Genomic DNA, 13,401 nt, shown 5'->3' on the forward strand with positions numbered 1-13,401 from the left:
TGTCGACGCTCAACTCCACCTCCTCTCGACGCCACATCGCCGGTTTTTCTTTGCCCTCAAAGCCCACATCCTTCCCATCCGACGGGATCTTCATCTCTCAAATCTCGCTGCATTGTTTTTTTTGGCCTTCACTTTCGAGCCCTCGTCATACCTCCTCTTCTTTCTTCCTGAACTCTACTTCTTCTCTCTCTCGCAACCATGGCAGCCATCAAGACGGAACGCGGTCGATCTCCCGCGCCCATCACACACGCCATGTCTCCCCTCTCCCCTCCTCCTGCGGCACGCACCAGCAAGCGCCGCAAGCGCTCAGAGCTCTCCCCTTCGTCAAAAGCGACGCATAGCATCATCGAGAAGGAACGTCGTGAAGCGATGAACGAGAAGTTCGCCGAGCTTGCGGCCAATATTCCCGAACTCGTCGAAGCCATCAGCGCGGGTAAAAGGCCGACCAAGGGCGAGATTGTCAAAGCGTCCATTGCGCGGCATCAAGACCAGGAGCGGCGGGTGCGGGAGTTAATGTGCGAAGTTCAAATGTTGCGCAGTGGCAACCATGTCACTCCGGATCCCTTTGGCGGGGTGGAGACGCAGGAGCCGGTGCTCTCCCTGCCGCAGTATCAAGTCCAACCATCCCATCCGCTCGGCGGCCTATGGGTCGGTCAACTTCTCGACAAGACCCCCCTCACAACTCCCCTCCCCTTCGACGGTATGGGTCTCCTACCAGACCTCAACCAGCCCGTATCGCCCTTCAAGCAAACGAGCATGATGAACTTTGCCTACCCTCCCCCGCTCGACCCGGGCGCGCTCAGCATCGCTTTCCCTTCCAACCTCATCAACCCCATGGACTTTCGTCGAGACGACACCTCGGCTCCCCCTACGACCAGCGGATTTTCATCCCCGACCTTCACTTCGGGCGCTTCGGATAGCGACTCGACCTTCAGCACGGACGTTGGGGTCGGCTTTGAGCCGTTTGTCATGCCAACACTGAGCGAGGCGACGCCGCTGAGCTGCTTGGTCGGGTTGCCCGCCACGGCGATGGATGGGAGCGGTGGCCAGGGAAAGGCGCGGAGGGGAGCGAGTAGGAGGATCGACGAAGGTAGCCCACTCGCCCCTAGCCGAGCTGCCAATGTTTGACTGCCAAGATGTATATCGAAGAGAAAAAAGTCGGCTTTGTAATACGCTATGTTTTCCAAAACTCCCTCTGTGTGGAACTGTCACTCGGTCTGTCGTCAGAACGACGCATTCAGCTCAACTCAGCTCAGCTCAAGGTCTCGCGATCACACCCGCCACGCAACACGCCAGCAAGTAGAGCATACTGTAGCAATGCGGTATACATTTCGACAAACTCATCTACTCCTCTCCCTCGTCGACAAAGATCTCCCTGTACTTGTCCAGAATCGTCTCGACCGCACGACACTGGAAGCTCATATCGTGGATCTGAATGCCATTCCCCAACCCATCCTCTCCCATCGTTGGGGGGCTGAGCAGCGTTGGACCAAAAACAATGGCCAGATTGCTCGCGCTCATCTGGTTGAGATGCTCCAGGCTCTTGACCCTGTCCAAGTGCCCCATGAGGTATTTCAGCGTGGCATAGTTGGCATCGGGTAGCTCGTTGACGCGTTCGTGCAGGCGGATGTGTCGCAATCGATCGTTGTCGATCTTGGCAGCCTCGATGAACCCGGCGTAGAGCTCGTGCGTCAGCAACGGTTCCGGTAGCTCGCGGAACCAGAGCTTGAGACACCCTGCCACAATGTTGATGTCTTGCAGCGCTTCGTCCTCCGTCAGATCGACAGCGGACCAGTCCTGATCGAATTTGGCTTTCAGCCGTTGTACTTTGGAGGTCGTGCCCGAGAGACGGTAGATGCCCATGTTCTCGATGCCGATATCTTCGATCGCTGAAGCGCACTTTTCGAGGATGGGCGGAATTTCGACTACGTCCCTCGCCATCTGCTCGGCTAGATCGATGCCGAAGATTGGGCGGTCCGACGCGGTGGGTGTGCGAGGAAGCGTACCCGCAGCGGCGGCAGGTTTCGCGGAGCCAGGGGCGGTGAGGAAGCCTTCTTCGTAGGGTCCTTCTCGGCGCGGTCCCTTGTAGTCGCGACCGTGCGCGACTTGGTAGTTGGCCATGTACTGCTTGAAATCCGCGCGGTTGTCGATGGTCTCCACGGCACCCTTTAGACCGCTGCTGGCAGTAACATCAGCGCCAGCCGGCGAGATCGCCATGCCGTCGTTGAGCACTGTGCTCTCGAATAGGAAAGCGTACCGCGCCAGGTGGTACTGCGTTCCGTTATCGATCTCTTCGGCATTCTCCTTGAGCGTGCGCAGGATGCGAGGTAGTTGGAGGTTGAAATACTCTTGGCGCACGCCTTGGGTGCTCAGCACCTCTCTGCGGAAGGCGTCGCTGGCTGTGCTTGTTCGCGCGCGGATCTCCTCCTCCTGCTTGAGAATTTGTTGCGGGTTCTTGTTCTTGAACAGCAACCCGCTTTTCCCGATTGCTTTTCCGAGCGTGCGCTTGCCGCTGCTGACACCGCCACCGCCGCTCGACTGAATCTCACCGGACTTGGCCGACTCGCCCGACTTCATCAGCAGCAACCGCTCCAGATCCTCTGCCGCCGTATCGAACCGACCTCTCGCCTTCTCCACCCCTGCCTCGGCATCCTGCAGGTTCTTCTCCAACCGCGATCCCGTCTCCCTCGCCTGCTTGCGACTCTTGTCCACCTCCTTGGCCAAGTTGGACAGCTCATCGCTCATCTCGTTGAGTTTGGTCGCGAATCGCAGGCGGTTGTCGGCGAGCGTCTCGTGCGTCTTGACGATGGAATGCCACGACTTGACGAACGAACCCGCCTTGGCGTCGCTGAGCGAATAGGTCTCAAAGGTGGAGCGCGCGAGCTTGACCATGCTGCGCGCGTATTCTTCCTCGATAATGGCGCGTTTCTTGAGGAAGACGGACGCTTCTCTGGCCGAAACCATGCTCTGCTTGATGCGGTCGAAGAGAAGAGGCATGCCGCAGTCGATGTCGCAAAGGGAGCGGAGAACGCCTTCGTCGAAGCTGGTGGGGACGATCTCTTCCATGGTCGGGCCATTGTTGGGTGCCATGGCAGCGGCATCGCGGGTGGATAGACTGGCGGTGGGCAGCTGGTTGAAGGTGCTTGTTGTGTTGCCAGAAGGAATGATGCTGTCCGCAAAGCTGCTGGAGTTGGTCATGCCGGGATGCGAAGATGCGCTTTGGGTGCTGTAGCGAGCCGTGGAGCCGACATCGGTAGAGGATGCGTCTGCTGCATTGACGTAGCCTCTAGCATCTTCGTAAACAGCGTGTTCGGCTAGTGTTGGTGTTGCAAGGGCTGAAGAGACTTCGTACGCTTTTGACTGGTTGGAGGGACGCGCATCCAGGTGATCAAGATCGGACATGCTGACGCCATCTGTATACAGGTGAGTGTTCTCGTAGCCTGTCGCCGAGACATCCGAGAAGGCGTCGTTGAGTGCATCATTGTGATGGAACTGAGCTTCATTCGACATGTCGGATCGATTGTCGGGCGAGGTGCCGAGATCGGTGACATTGGGAACGCCAGGGCTCAGGCGATGGGGGCTGACATTGCTGTGATCTGCCGCACCACCGAGCCAAGCGCCTTCTTGCGCGTTGGTCTTGTGATAAGCCGAGTTCATCACTGTAATTTCGGGTGGAGCGCTCTGCTGCACTGCGACTTGAGGGATCGAGGAGGCAGCAGTGGACGATCCGGTTGTGGACGAAGCAGCAGCGGGAGAGGAGTCAGCGGCCCGCTCCGATGGAAAGTAGTGTGCAGCTGGTCCCTCGTAGGAAGAGCCGAAGTCGGGATCCAAGTCGGAAGCGCCTCCGATGGGACTGAGGGTGGTTTGCAGCGGCGCACCTCCGAATAGTTCCACAGCTGAGACACTGACGGGCGTAGCCGATTCTTTGCGGCTGAGCGATGGAGAAGGAGGACCTGCAGAGAGGGGAGAAGAAGGCCAAGAATCGAAACGGTCTCGGGAAGCCCTGCTGGTCAATGAAGCGACCGAGCTGCGAAATTTGCTCGTCGCAAGGCTGTTGCTGCTAGCACGCTTGCGAAGGAATTGCGGTGCAGATGGTGCCATGAATCAGTTTCGACCTTGCTGGTGTATCGAGACTAGCAGCCGAGTGGTAGCGCGGGTATCGTGGCTGCACGAAACAGCAGGGTAGATCGACCGGCTCTTTGCAAATGAAGTCTCTACGCGGTGTGAGCGAGCGAAAGCAAATACCCGTAAGCCCAGACGAAGGAATGGGAGGGAGATGCAGCGCTTCTGGACGAGTCGATGCGGTCCAAGTAGTCTGCTGAGACGGCAAACAAGGGACAGAGGTGGTGACGATAGGGTCGGTGGGCGATGATTCGGAAGTGAAGAGAGGGACCCTTGCTGGATGTCAGTTGTCACACGGAAGGAGCACCACACTGCAAAGCGTGCCTGCTTTACACGCCCTGGCGCCAGGGTCCGAGCGTACTGAGACCGCGAAAGCGGATCTGGAAAATCCATTTCTGCCCCTTCCCCGCGGCTAGGTCAAGAAGGCTGTTCGCTACGATGTTTCTCGACAGACACACAGACACATGCAGCAGCCAGCGAAAGCTTCCCGTCGGCCCAGCGCTTCTCGAAATTGAATGGGTAAGGCGAGCTCGTTGGCTTCTTTGTTCGCCTCATAATTAACTTTGGGTCGCCCTCGTTCTCGCTTTACAGCCCCACACAACCGATGATGCTTATGCTGTCCGTGCGACACCTTTCACGAATAGCCACGTCTCGATGCTCATTGTTGCCTTGATGATGAGCTTGAAATTCGTGGTCTGGCCAGCAGCAGAGGGCGACTCTTTCCTTTCATTCCTTCCGAGACACGAGTCGCGCCCATGTTTGAATTGGGCGTAGCCGCGGTTTTGAAGTCGAAATTGGCACTCTAATTTCAAAAAACAGCGGCAGAGGTTTATTACAAACGACCCGATTGGTTTGCAGTGCACAAAGGGAACGGCCAAACGTGGGAAGGACCGAGACAGGAGAGACCAGCAATGCAGCAAGATGGAAGTGCCCAGCATCTGGATTCTACGATCGGAGGTCTTCCGTTACTGAGCAGGAGATGGTCATTCCATGCTGTCTCGCGCGGTCACGAAAGGCCGAAGAGCAAGGTTGTCGACACGAGAAGGTGAAGATCGGGGTTCGTGCGCACCCTTTGAGAGCTTGACAGCAGACAACACACGCACAAAGCCACCTTTTTTTCGGATTTGTCAAGCACAGAGGGGCACAGCCAGCCGGCCAGCCAGCCAGCAAGCAAGCAGCTTTTTGGCGCGAGACAGGGTCGGACCCCTTGATTTGATGCGTGTGTATTTCCCTTCTTTTTTGGTCGCTCTCTCGGCAAGTCTCGCTCGCATGGACGCGAGTGACTTGGCTGCCTGCCTGCCTACCTGCCTGGTTGTTCTCGACTCGCCTCGCCAAAAATCTCATCGTTGGCACGCACACGCCATCACCACCATCATCACCCACATTCATCTCGTTGCTTTGCTTGTCCGCGATCGCCCCCGCGCTCCAACGCCATCTTTCGATCGCACACCGACGTTGGATTTGCAGGCTTCGCGCCTTTCCCCGGTCTCGGTCCTCGCTTTCATCTACGCTGCGACTGCCTTACGCGTCGACACCAACATCGACACCACCATCGACACCGCCTTCGCGTTTCTCGCACACAAATCAGTCCATGGCGCGCTGATCGACCTCATCCAGGCGTAGAGTCCTTCAGCGAAGACTCCGAGACAATCCCTAGCACGCCTTCTATCTTGGCTCTTCCTACGGCAGTCCTTCTTTTCCGCGACTTGACGCGTACGACACTTCAACTCTTGCCTCAGACGGACTGGACCAAGGAGATCTCGTAGACATTCTTCCCGAGCATCACTCTATATTCGTAAGCGCTCGGGCTCAATTGCTTGCATTTTGCTGTCCCAATCGTTACGACCAAGACTCCCGAGCTCTCTCACCTTGCTTCTATCTTCCAGCAGCTTGACAGCTTTTCGCCGACATGCAGCAATCACCCAAACGATCGGTCATCAAGCATCCGCATGACTTCCAGGGTGCGCAGGTGATGCCCAGCACTGCAAACGCTCTCGCCGAGGCGGCTGGCCGCTCCGGTCCTTCTTCATCCTACAGTAACGCGGACCCTTCTTCGTCTACGCCCAACTATCTCAAGGGCGTCGAAGGTATCGGCGGCACGGATGGCGCCTTTACAGGTCTAGCTGGCAGCTTCGACTTTGCCGATATGACGCTCGTTCCGCAACGCAGTGCGCCAGCTCCACCGAACAGCAACATGGCCTCCAATCCCAACTATGCTTACTCGGGCGCATCCGCCTCGACATCCGCGTCGCCCTCATCGGCATCCACTTCGTCCTTCACAAATGGCTCTTCCAACGGATCCGGGGCCTATCGTCCCAAGCCAACGCTTAACACGTCCGCGAATGCTTTACATGGCCCCAAATCTGGTCTCCCCACTCAGACTGGCCTTCCCTTCAGCGTGTCGGGCCTCGCCAACAATCCGCCGGCTGCATCCCCCATCAATGGTCCAAGCTCGGCGTCGCCATGGTCATCCCAAAATTCAGCACCTCCGGCCTCCAATGCACCTTTTCCGCCGCGGCCGGTGCGATCCAACACGTCCGGTCCCGAAACGTTCCAGACCATCTCGTCTGTCAGCGCGTCTCAACATGTCGCACCCGTCATGGCGCAACGCTCCCACTCGAGCATCGGTCCTCAGCAACACCACATGTCGCCCAATCTGAACCAGTCTTCTCCTACACTTGAAGGAGACTCGGTTCCTCCTCTCACCACCCAGAGCCAAATCGTCCAAGGCAGCAGAGACCGCGAGAGGAGTCGCGATGGCGCCGCAACACCGGGAGGCAGGAACACGTTCAAGAGTGTCTTTGGCGGCTTCGTCAACTCGATGAGCGATGTGTTCTCGGCTCAAAAGAAGATCGAGATCTCGACGCCATATGACCCGGTGCATCTTACACATGTCGGCTTCAACTCGGACACGGGCGAGTTCACAGGTCTTCCAAAAGAATGGCAGCAACTCTTGCAAGAATCAGGTATCTCGCGACAGGATCAGGAAGCGAATCCGCAGGCGGTCATGGACATCGTCGCCTTCTATCAGGACGCCACCAAGAGCGACGGCACTACGGACGTTTGGAAGAAGATGGGCGCAGCAAAGGGCAACAACGCTCCTGGCACACCACGCACCGATGTCAGCAGCGACGATGGCGCTTTCAAAGGCCCGACACAACCCATTCTTTACGAGAAGCCCCGAGCTGCACCTGCGCCGCCTGGAGGCATGTATGCCAAGAGGCCAGGAGACATCACCAGCCCCGATCTGCGACAGGCTCCCAGTTCGGCAAGCAGCTCTGCAGAGACTTTGCTCAAAGCCTCGCGTCCAGCCCCCGCTCCCGGTGGACCTGCAGGTGCCAAGCTGAGCTCACCATCGCTTGGGTCCAAGCCGGGCTCTGCTCCGCGTGTCCCCGACGTTGCTGCCGCTGGCGCTCCTGCGAACGGCGCCGCCCCCGCATCTGCAGCCTCCGCCTCCGCTTTGGCAGCGAGCAAGAGCGTGAAGGCCCAAGGCCCGGGCGCTGTGCCACGCAGGCGAGAAACCAAGAAGAACACCATCAAGGATTCCGAGGTCATCGCGAAATTGCAAGCAATTTGCACCGACGCCGACCCGACCAAGCTGTACCGAAGCTTGCAAAAGATCGGTCAGGGCGCCAGTGGCGGTGTCTTCACAGCATACCAGGTGGGGACCAACGTGTCGGTGGCCATCAAGCAGATGAATCTGGAGCAGCAGCCGAAGAAGGACCTCATCATCAACGAGATCTTGGTCATGAAGGAGTCGCGCCATCGCAATATTGTCAACTACATCGACTCTTTCCTCTTCAAGGGCGACTTGTGGGTGGTCATGGAGTACATGGAGGGTGGCAGTCTTACCGACGTCGTGACCTGCAACATCATGACCGAGGGTCAGATTGCCGCTGTCAGTCGCGAGGTGCTTGAAGGCTTGCGCCACTTGCACGAACACGGCGTCATTCACCGCGACATCAAGTCGGACAACGTGCTTCTCAGCTTGCAAGGCGACATCAAGCTCACCGACTTTGGCTTCTGTGCCCAGATCGGCGAGTCGCAGGCCAAGCGTACCACCATGGTGGGCACACCATACTGGATGGCTCCCGAGGTGGTGACGCGCAAAGAGTATGGACCCAAGGTGGACATCTGGAGTCTGGGCATCATGTGCATCGAGATGGTAGAAGGCGAGCCGCCATACCTCAACGAGAACCCGCTGCGAGCGCTCTACCTCATTGCCACCAACGGTACGCCCAAGATCAACAATCCGGAGAACCTGTCGAACACGTTCAAGGACTTCCTCAAGACGAGTCTGGATGTGGATGCGGAACGTCGTCCCGACGCGGTCGGCATGTTGGCGCATCCCTTCCTGAAGCGATCCGAGAGCTTGCGGACGTTGGCGCCGCTGATCAAGGCTGCGCGCGAGCAGACGCGCAAGTCGTAGAGGCCACGGCGAGGGCCTTGTTGGTTGGTCTACGCAATGCTCCGTCTCGGTCAATTCCAACCTCCCGCGGTGCAAAGGAGCGCCCGCGTCTTCCCAGGTATCTCTGTCACGATCTCTGTCTACATCAAGAACAATCTCATATGCAATTCCTACATAATGCTGTATCATGGCATTCGAGTGTCCCTGGAGCGCGATCACCCGTCACACGATAGCTGTGCCTTTGAAGGGCGTGATACGGCTCCCACGCTGTGCCGCTCGACCTCATCTGGCTGCAAGTGACAGGAGCGGCGGCTTGGTCTGTCAGAGACAACGGTGAGAAGATGTTATGTGGGGCCCTGTCAATTTGTATTGATTGGGGTCCAGCTTTGAATAGCAAAGACCGGACCGGATTACAACTTTAGCCTCACAATCCGCTCAGCTTAAATTCAGCCAGTGGGAAGGCGAGTCACGTAGGCAGGATTATCAAATGGCACAGCTCGAGAAGAACTGCAAGACTCTCTGACTCGCTTGCGCCACCCTGCCAGAAACAAGCTCATGTTGCCGTCTGCTGCCTTGTTTTTTTGAGCTTCGGTTAGCCGTGGTTGGTTCTTCTCAGGCTGACCTTCTCACGGTGTCACACAATCGCCGTCTGTCTGACTGCAGGAGTGGTAGCCGTGTGACAGGTTGCCGGCCGCCTGGCTTAATCCGAACTGTCTGCAACCCTTCCCCATCATCCTTCTCACACCACATCTCATCTCGTCACCGCAGTTCATCTCTAGTGACTCGAATTCTCCGTATCGGTCGCATACCTTCCGCTTACATAGCGCACAGCCGCTCTTCCTCGCCTCCATTTAACAGCCTCAGCTTCGCATCTTCGACGAGAAGTCTGACCTCTCAACCACTCGCTGTTCCAGCAATCAACCGCTTCCGCACTCACTCATCATCAACTTCAAACTCATCGCAGCACATTCGCAACCATGACCGACCAGATCAAGGCTACTTTCGCCGCAAAGGCAGCCAAGAACGAGGCCGTCTTTGTCAGCTTCGTCACCGCCGGTTACCCCACCAAGGATGACACAGTCGAGATACTCCTCGCTCTCGAGCAGGGAGGTGCCGATGTCATTGAGCTCGGCGTCCCCTTCTCCGACCCTCAAGCCGACGGTCCAGCGATCCAGGAGAGCAACCAGGTCGCGCTGGAGCAGGGCGTCGGCTACACCCAATGTCTCGACTACGTCCGACAGGCACGCTCAAGAGGTCTCAAGGCTCCTGTCCTCTTCATGGGCTACTACAACCCTACACTCGCATACGGCGAAGACAAGGCGGTCGCAGATGCCAAGGCAGTCGGCGCAAACGGTTTCATCATGGTCGACCTGCCCCCCGAGGAGGCTGCCGACTTCCGTGCCTCCTGCACAAAGCATGGCCTCTCCTACGTGCCCCTCATCGCCCCTTCCACCTCGACCCAGCGCATCAAGCATCTTGCCTCCCTTGCCGACTCGTTCATCTACGTCGTCTCCAAGATGGGCACCACCGGTGCTACCACCACCGTCTCCACCTCGTTGCCCGAGCTCATCTCCAAAATCCGCAGCATCACCCCCATCCCCCTCGCCGTCGGCTTCGGTGTCTCCACCCGTGAGCACTTCATCGAGGTCGGCGAGCACGCCGACGGTGTCGTCATCGGCAGCAAGCTGGTCGCTAAGCTCAAGGAGGCTCCCGCCAACACCGCCGCCCGTGTCGAAGCCGCCCGCGCCTACTGTGCCGAGATCACAGGCAAGAACGAGGGTGGCATCCAGCGCAAGGCGGCGCTCAACATCAAGCAGGTCATGGACCAGCCCGACTCGATCCCCGTTCCTAAGGTCGATGCCGTTGTGCCCGCCGACCGCCCACCCGTGCCCGGTCTCGACACGATCGTCGATGGAGAGGGCAAGGTCCGTCCTCCTCGCTTCGGCAAGTTCGGCGGCCAGTACATCCCCGAAGCGCTCTTCGATGCGCATCAGGAGCTCGAAAAGGCCTACCTCGACGCCCTCAAAGATCCCGAGTTTTGGAAAGAGTTCGAGAGCTACTACGAGTACATTGGTCGTCCTTCCGAGCTCTACCCCGCCGATCGCATGACCGAAGCCGCCGGCGGCGCGCAGATCTGGTTCAAGCGCGAGGATCTCAACCACACGGGTTCGCACAAGATCAACAACGCCGTGGGTCAGATTCTCCTTGCCCGTCGACTGGGTAAGACGCGTATCATCGCCGAGACCGGTGCGGGGCAGCACGGTGTTGCCACCGCCACTGCCTGCGCCAAGTTCGGCCTCGAGTGCGTCGTCTACATGGGCGCCGAGGATGTGCGTCGTCAATCACTCAATGCGTTCCGCATGAAGATGCTGGGTGCCAAAGTGGTGGCGGTCGAGAGCGGATCCAAGACGTTGAAGGATGCGATCAACGAGGCGAACCGCGATTGGGTGACCAACCTGCACAACACGCACTACATTGTCGGTTCGGCCATCGGACCGCATCCGTTCCCGTCGATCGTGCGCGACTTCCAGTCGATCATCGGTAAAGAGGTGAAGCAGCAGTTGCAGGAGAAGAAGGGCAAGCTGCCGGATGCGGTGGTGGCGTGTGTGGGAGGTGGGTCGAATGCTATTGGCATCTTCCACCCTTTTGTTGGTGACAAGAGTGTGAGGTTGATTGGGGTGGAGGCGGGTGGTGATGGGATTGACACGGCGCGTCACTCTGCGACGTTGAGCAAGGGTACACCTGGTGTTCTCCACGGCGTACGAACGTATCTGCTCCAGGATCAGTTCGGACAGATCACCGAGACCCACTCGATCAGTGCCGGCCTCGACTACCCCGGTGTCGGCCCCGAGCATTCGTTCCTCAAAGACTCCGGTCGCGCCACCTACATGGTCGCTACCGACGAAGAGGCGCTGCGTGGCTTCAAGCTGTGCACCGAGCTCGAGGGCATCATCCCCGCCCTCGAGACGAGCCACGCCCTCTGGTCCGCCTTCCACTTGGCCAAGGAGATGCCTAAGGACCAGGACCTCGTTGTCAGTCTGAGTGGAAGGGGTGACAAGGACGTCGAGCAGATCGCTAATGCGATTGCTACTGGCGGTTGGGGCGAGAGGCTTGGTTGGAACATCGCTTGATCCTCTCCCCACCGCGTTCTCATCTTGTTCAATTGATTTTTGATTCACTCTTTCCTTCGATGGTGCGTGACGTGTGTGCATTGGTATCAGAACAGCGGCCTGAATCGTTTTCTCGGCGCTGATGCGCTATCCCTTTCGCTGTCGCTCTCTTCATCCTCGTCTGCATCATCCGCGTCGGTCCCCCTCTGCTGCTGCTGTGGTGGCGGCGGCGCACTCGGCTGATGCGGGTCCAACCATTCGCCCGGATCTCCGCCCATCGCGACGGGCGTCGGTTGCACGAAATCCTCCACCGCAACGGGTGGGGTTGGTTGGAGCGAGAGCTGCGATGCGCCGGGGAAGAAGAGGGGTTGTGTTTCGTCCTCGTCCTCCTCTTGAGGGACAGGTGGGAGGGGGGTGGATTGGTTCGGGATGCGTGTTGGTACGGGTGCGTGGTGCGACGGTAGTGACGAGGAGGAGGAAGAGGAGGTTTCTGCGGCCTGATGATGTGATGCGGAAGGGCCGCTGTGCGAGTTGGTTCTGGCGCTGGACGAGACGGAAGCGGCGATGCGGGTCCTCTCTTGCGCCTCCCCTCCCCCTCCCCCTGCCGACCCTTCCCCACTCCCACCACCCGTTGCAGCGCCCGCCTTGGTGGTCGCAATCACAAACTCGGCCGCCACCGCACTCTCCACCCTCAACCTGACAAACAGCGGCTCATCCCCATCGCTAAAATTCACCTCGACACTCACCCCCAATGACTCGGCCAGTTGCACCGTCGCTTTGAACTCCCGCAAACTCAGTGTCAACCGCGCCTCCTCCAGTACGCCATACTCCTTAAACTCGTCGATGGCGATCTTGACCTCGGTAGCGATGCTCTTCCTCACCATCCCCTTGCCCTCCGGAAGCTCCTCATCCTTACTCCTCGCTACGCAGCTGGTGGGGGTGCAGAGGAGGGTGATCTCGCCTGTTTTGCTGGAGGACAAAAAATGATCGAGCCATTCCCCCGCAGTGTTGGGGTTGAGACAGAAGAAGTTGGCCGGATTGGGATCTGCTGTTGGCAACAACCCACGTTTGGGCTCATACGTCAGATGGTGCGTCTTGACAATGCCGTGTCGACAATGGAGGGTGATGCTGAGACGACAGATGGTGTCCGTGGTGAGTCGAAGTTCGAGTCGTTCGACGGTTCGACCGCGCGAGCGAAGGATCGAGAGCAATCCCTTAAGCTGGATCTGCACTTCAAGCTTCTCGGTGCAATTGAGGGCGAGGAAGAAGTCCGGATCGAAGGCGAACAGGCAGAATGCCGAGTTGGTGGGGTTGATCGCCGACAGGCGGAGCGAGGGCGCAGAGGAAGGGCGCGGCGTGCATGAGAGCCAGAACGAGTCGGAGAAGCGAGAGAGACAGTGGAGCGTCGAGTAGAAGGTCTTGATGTCGTGGGCTGAGATCAGGGCGTTCATCGTGAAGGCATGCCTGGCGAGACGGATGAATTCGGAGAAGACGAGCAGGTGGTGTTGGCTGACAGAAGATACAGTGGGGACGCAGCTAGGGAGGGCTGAGTCGAAAAAGTGTTGGTCTCTGCGAACAAAAGCCTCCACAGCGCGTGCTCCGCTTCGAGTCGCGTAAATGAGCTGAGGCCAAAATCTGGTCAGGAAAAAGGGGGACGAGAAAGTCTGGCCTAGGGTGCCGGCAAACGCAGAGCCATCATCACAACTATACAGACTGTCAAATGGCTGATACAGCCTTCCAAACTAGCCAGCGCCATCACAC

At 58.3% G+C, this 13,401-nt stretch overlaps 5 protein-coding genes across 5 annotated transcripts; 3 read left to right on the top strand and 2 right to left on the bottom strand.

The window, feature by feature from the left end:
- Window positions 1-198: 198 nt before the first annotated feature.
- On the top strand, window positions 199-1,128 carry PSEUBRA_001526 (Myc-type, basic helix-loop-helix (bHLH) domain protein; the record flags this gene model as incomplete). The annotated part of the gene is made up of 1 exon (XM_016434759.1): window positions 199-1,128. The coding sequence occupies one exon, from the start codon at window positions 199-201 to the stop codon at window positions 1,126-1,128; it is 930 nt and encodes a 309-aa protein (XP_016293810.1).
- A 216-nt stretch (window positions 1,129-1,344) lies between these two features.
- Window positions 1,345-4,101, bottom strand: PSEUBRA_001527 (FCH domain protein; the record flags this gene model as incomplete). Its single annotated transcript, XM_016434780.2, has 1 exon — window positions 1,345-4,101. One exon carries the CDS (start codon window positions 4,099-4,101, stop codon window positions 1,345-1,347), a length of 2,757 nt encoding a protein of 918 aa, XP_016293811.2.
- A 1,930-nt stretch (window positions 4,102-6,031) lies between these two features.
- PSEUBRA_001528 (CRIB domain protein) lies at window positions 6,032-8,551 on the top strand (the record flags this gene model as incomplete). Its single annotated transcript, XM_016434769.2, has 1 exon — window positions 6,032-8,551. One exon carries the CDS (start codon window positions 6,032-6,034, stop codon window positions 8,549-8,551), a length of 2,520 nt encoding a protein of 839 aa, XP_016293812.2.
- Window positions 8,552-9,507: 956 nt separating this feature from the next.
- Window positions 9,508-11,661, top strand: PSEUBRA_001529 (Tryptophan synthase, alpha chain; the record flags this gene model as incomplete). The annotated part of the gene is made up of 1 exon (XM_016434767.1): window positions 9,508-11,661. One exon carries the CDS (start codon window positions 9,508-9,510, stop codon window positions 11,659-11,661), a length of 2,154 nt encoding a protein of 717 aa, XP_016293813.1.
- An 86-nt stretch (window positions 11,662-11,747) lies between these two features.
- On the bottom strand, window positions 11,748-13,091 carry PSEUBRA_001530 (Rad9/Ddc1; the record flags this gene model as incomplete). The annotated part of the gene is made up of 1 exon (XM_016434785.1): window positions 11,748-13,091. The coding sequence occupies one exon, from the start codon at window positions 13,089-13,091 to the stop codon at window positions 11,748-11,750; it is 1,344 nt and encodes a 447-aa protein (XP_016293814.1).
- Window positions 13,092-13,401: the final 310 nt, after the last annotated feature.

Source organism: Kalmanozyma brasiliensis (assembly GCF_000497045.1).
Source record: "Kalmanozyma brasiliensis GHG001 unplaced genomic scaffold PSEUBRA_SCAF14, whole genome shotgun sequence".
NCBI classification, from domain to species: domain Eukaryota; kingdom Fungi; phylum Basidiomycota; class Ustilaginomycetes; order Ustilaginales; genus Kalmanozyma; species Kalmanozyma brasiliensis.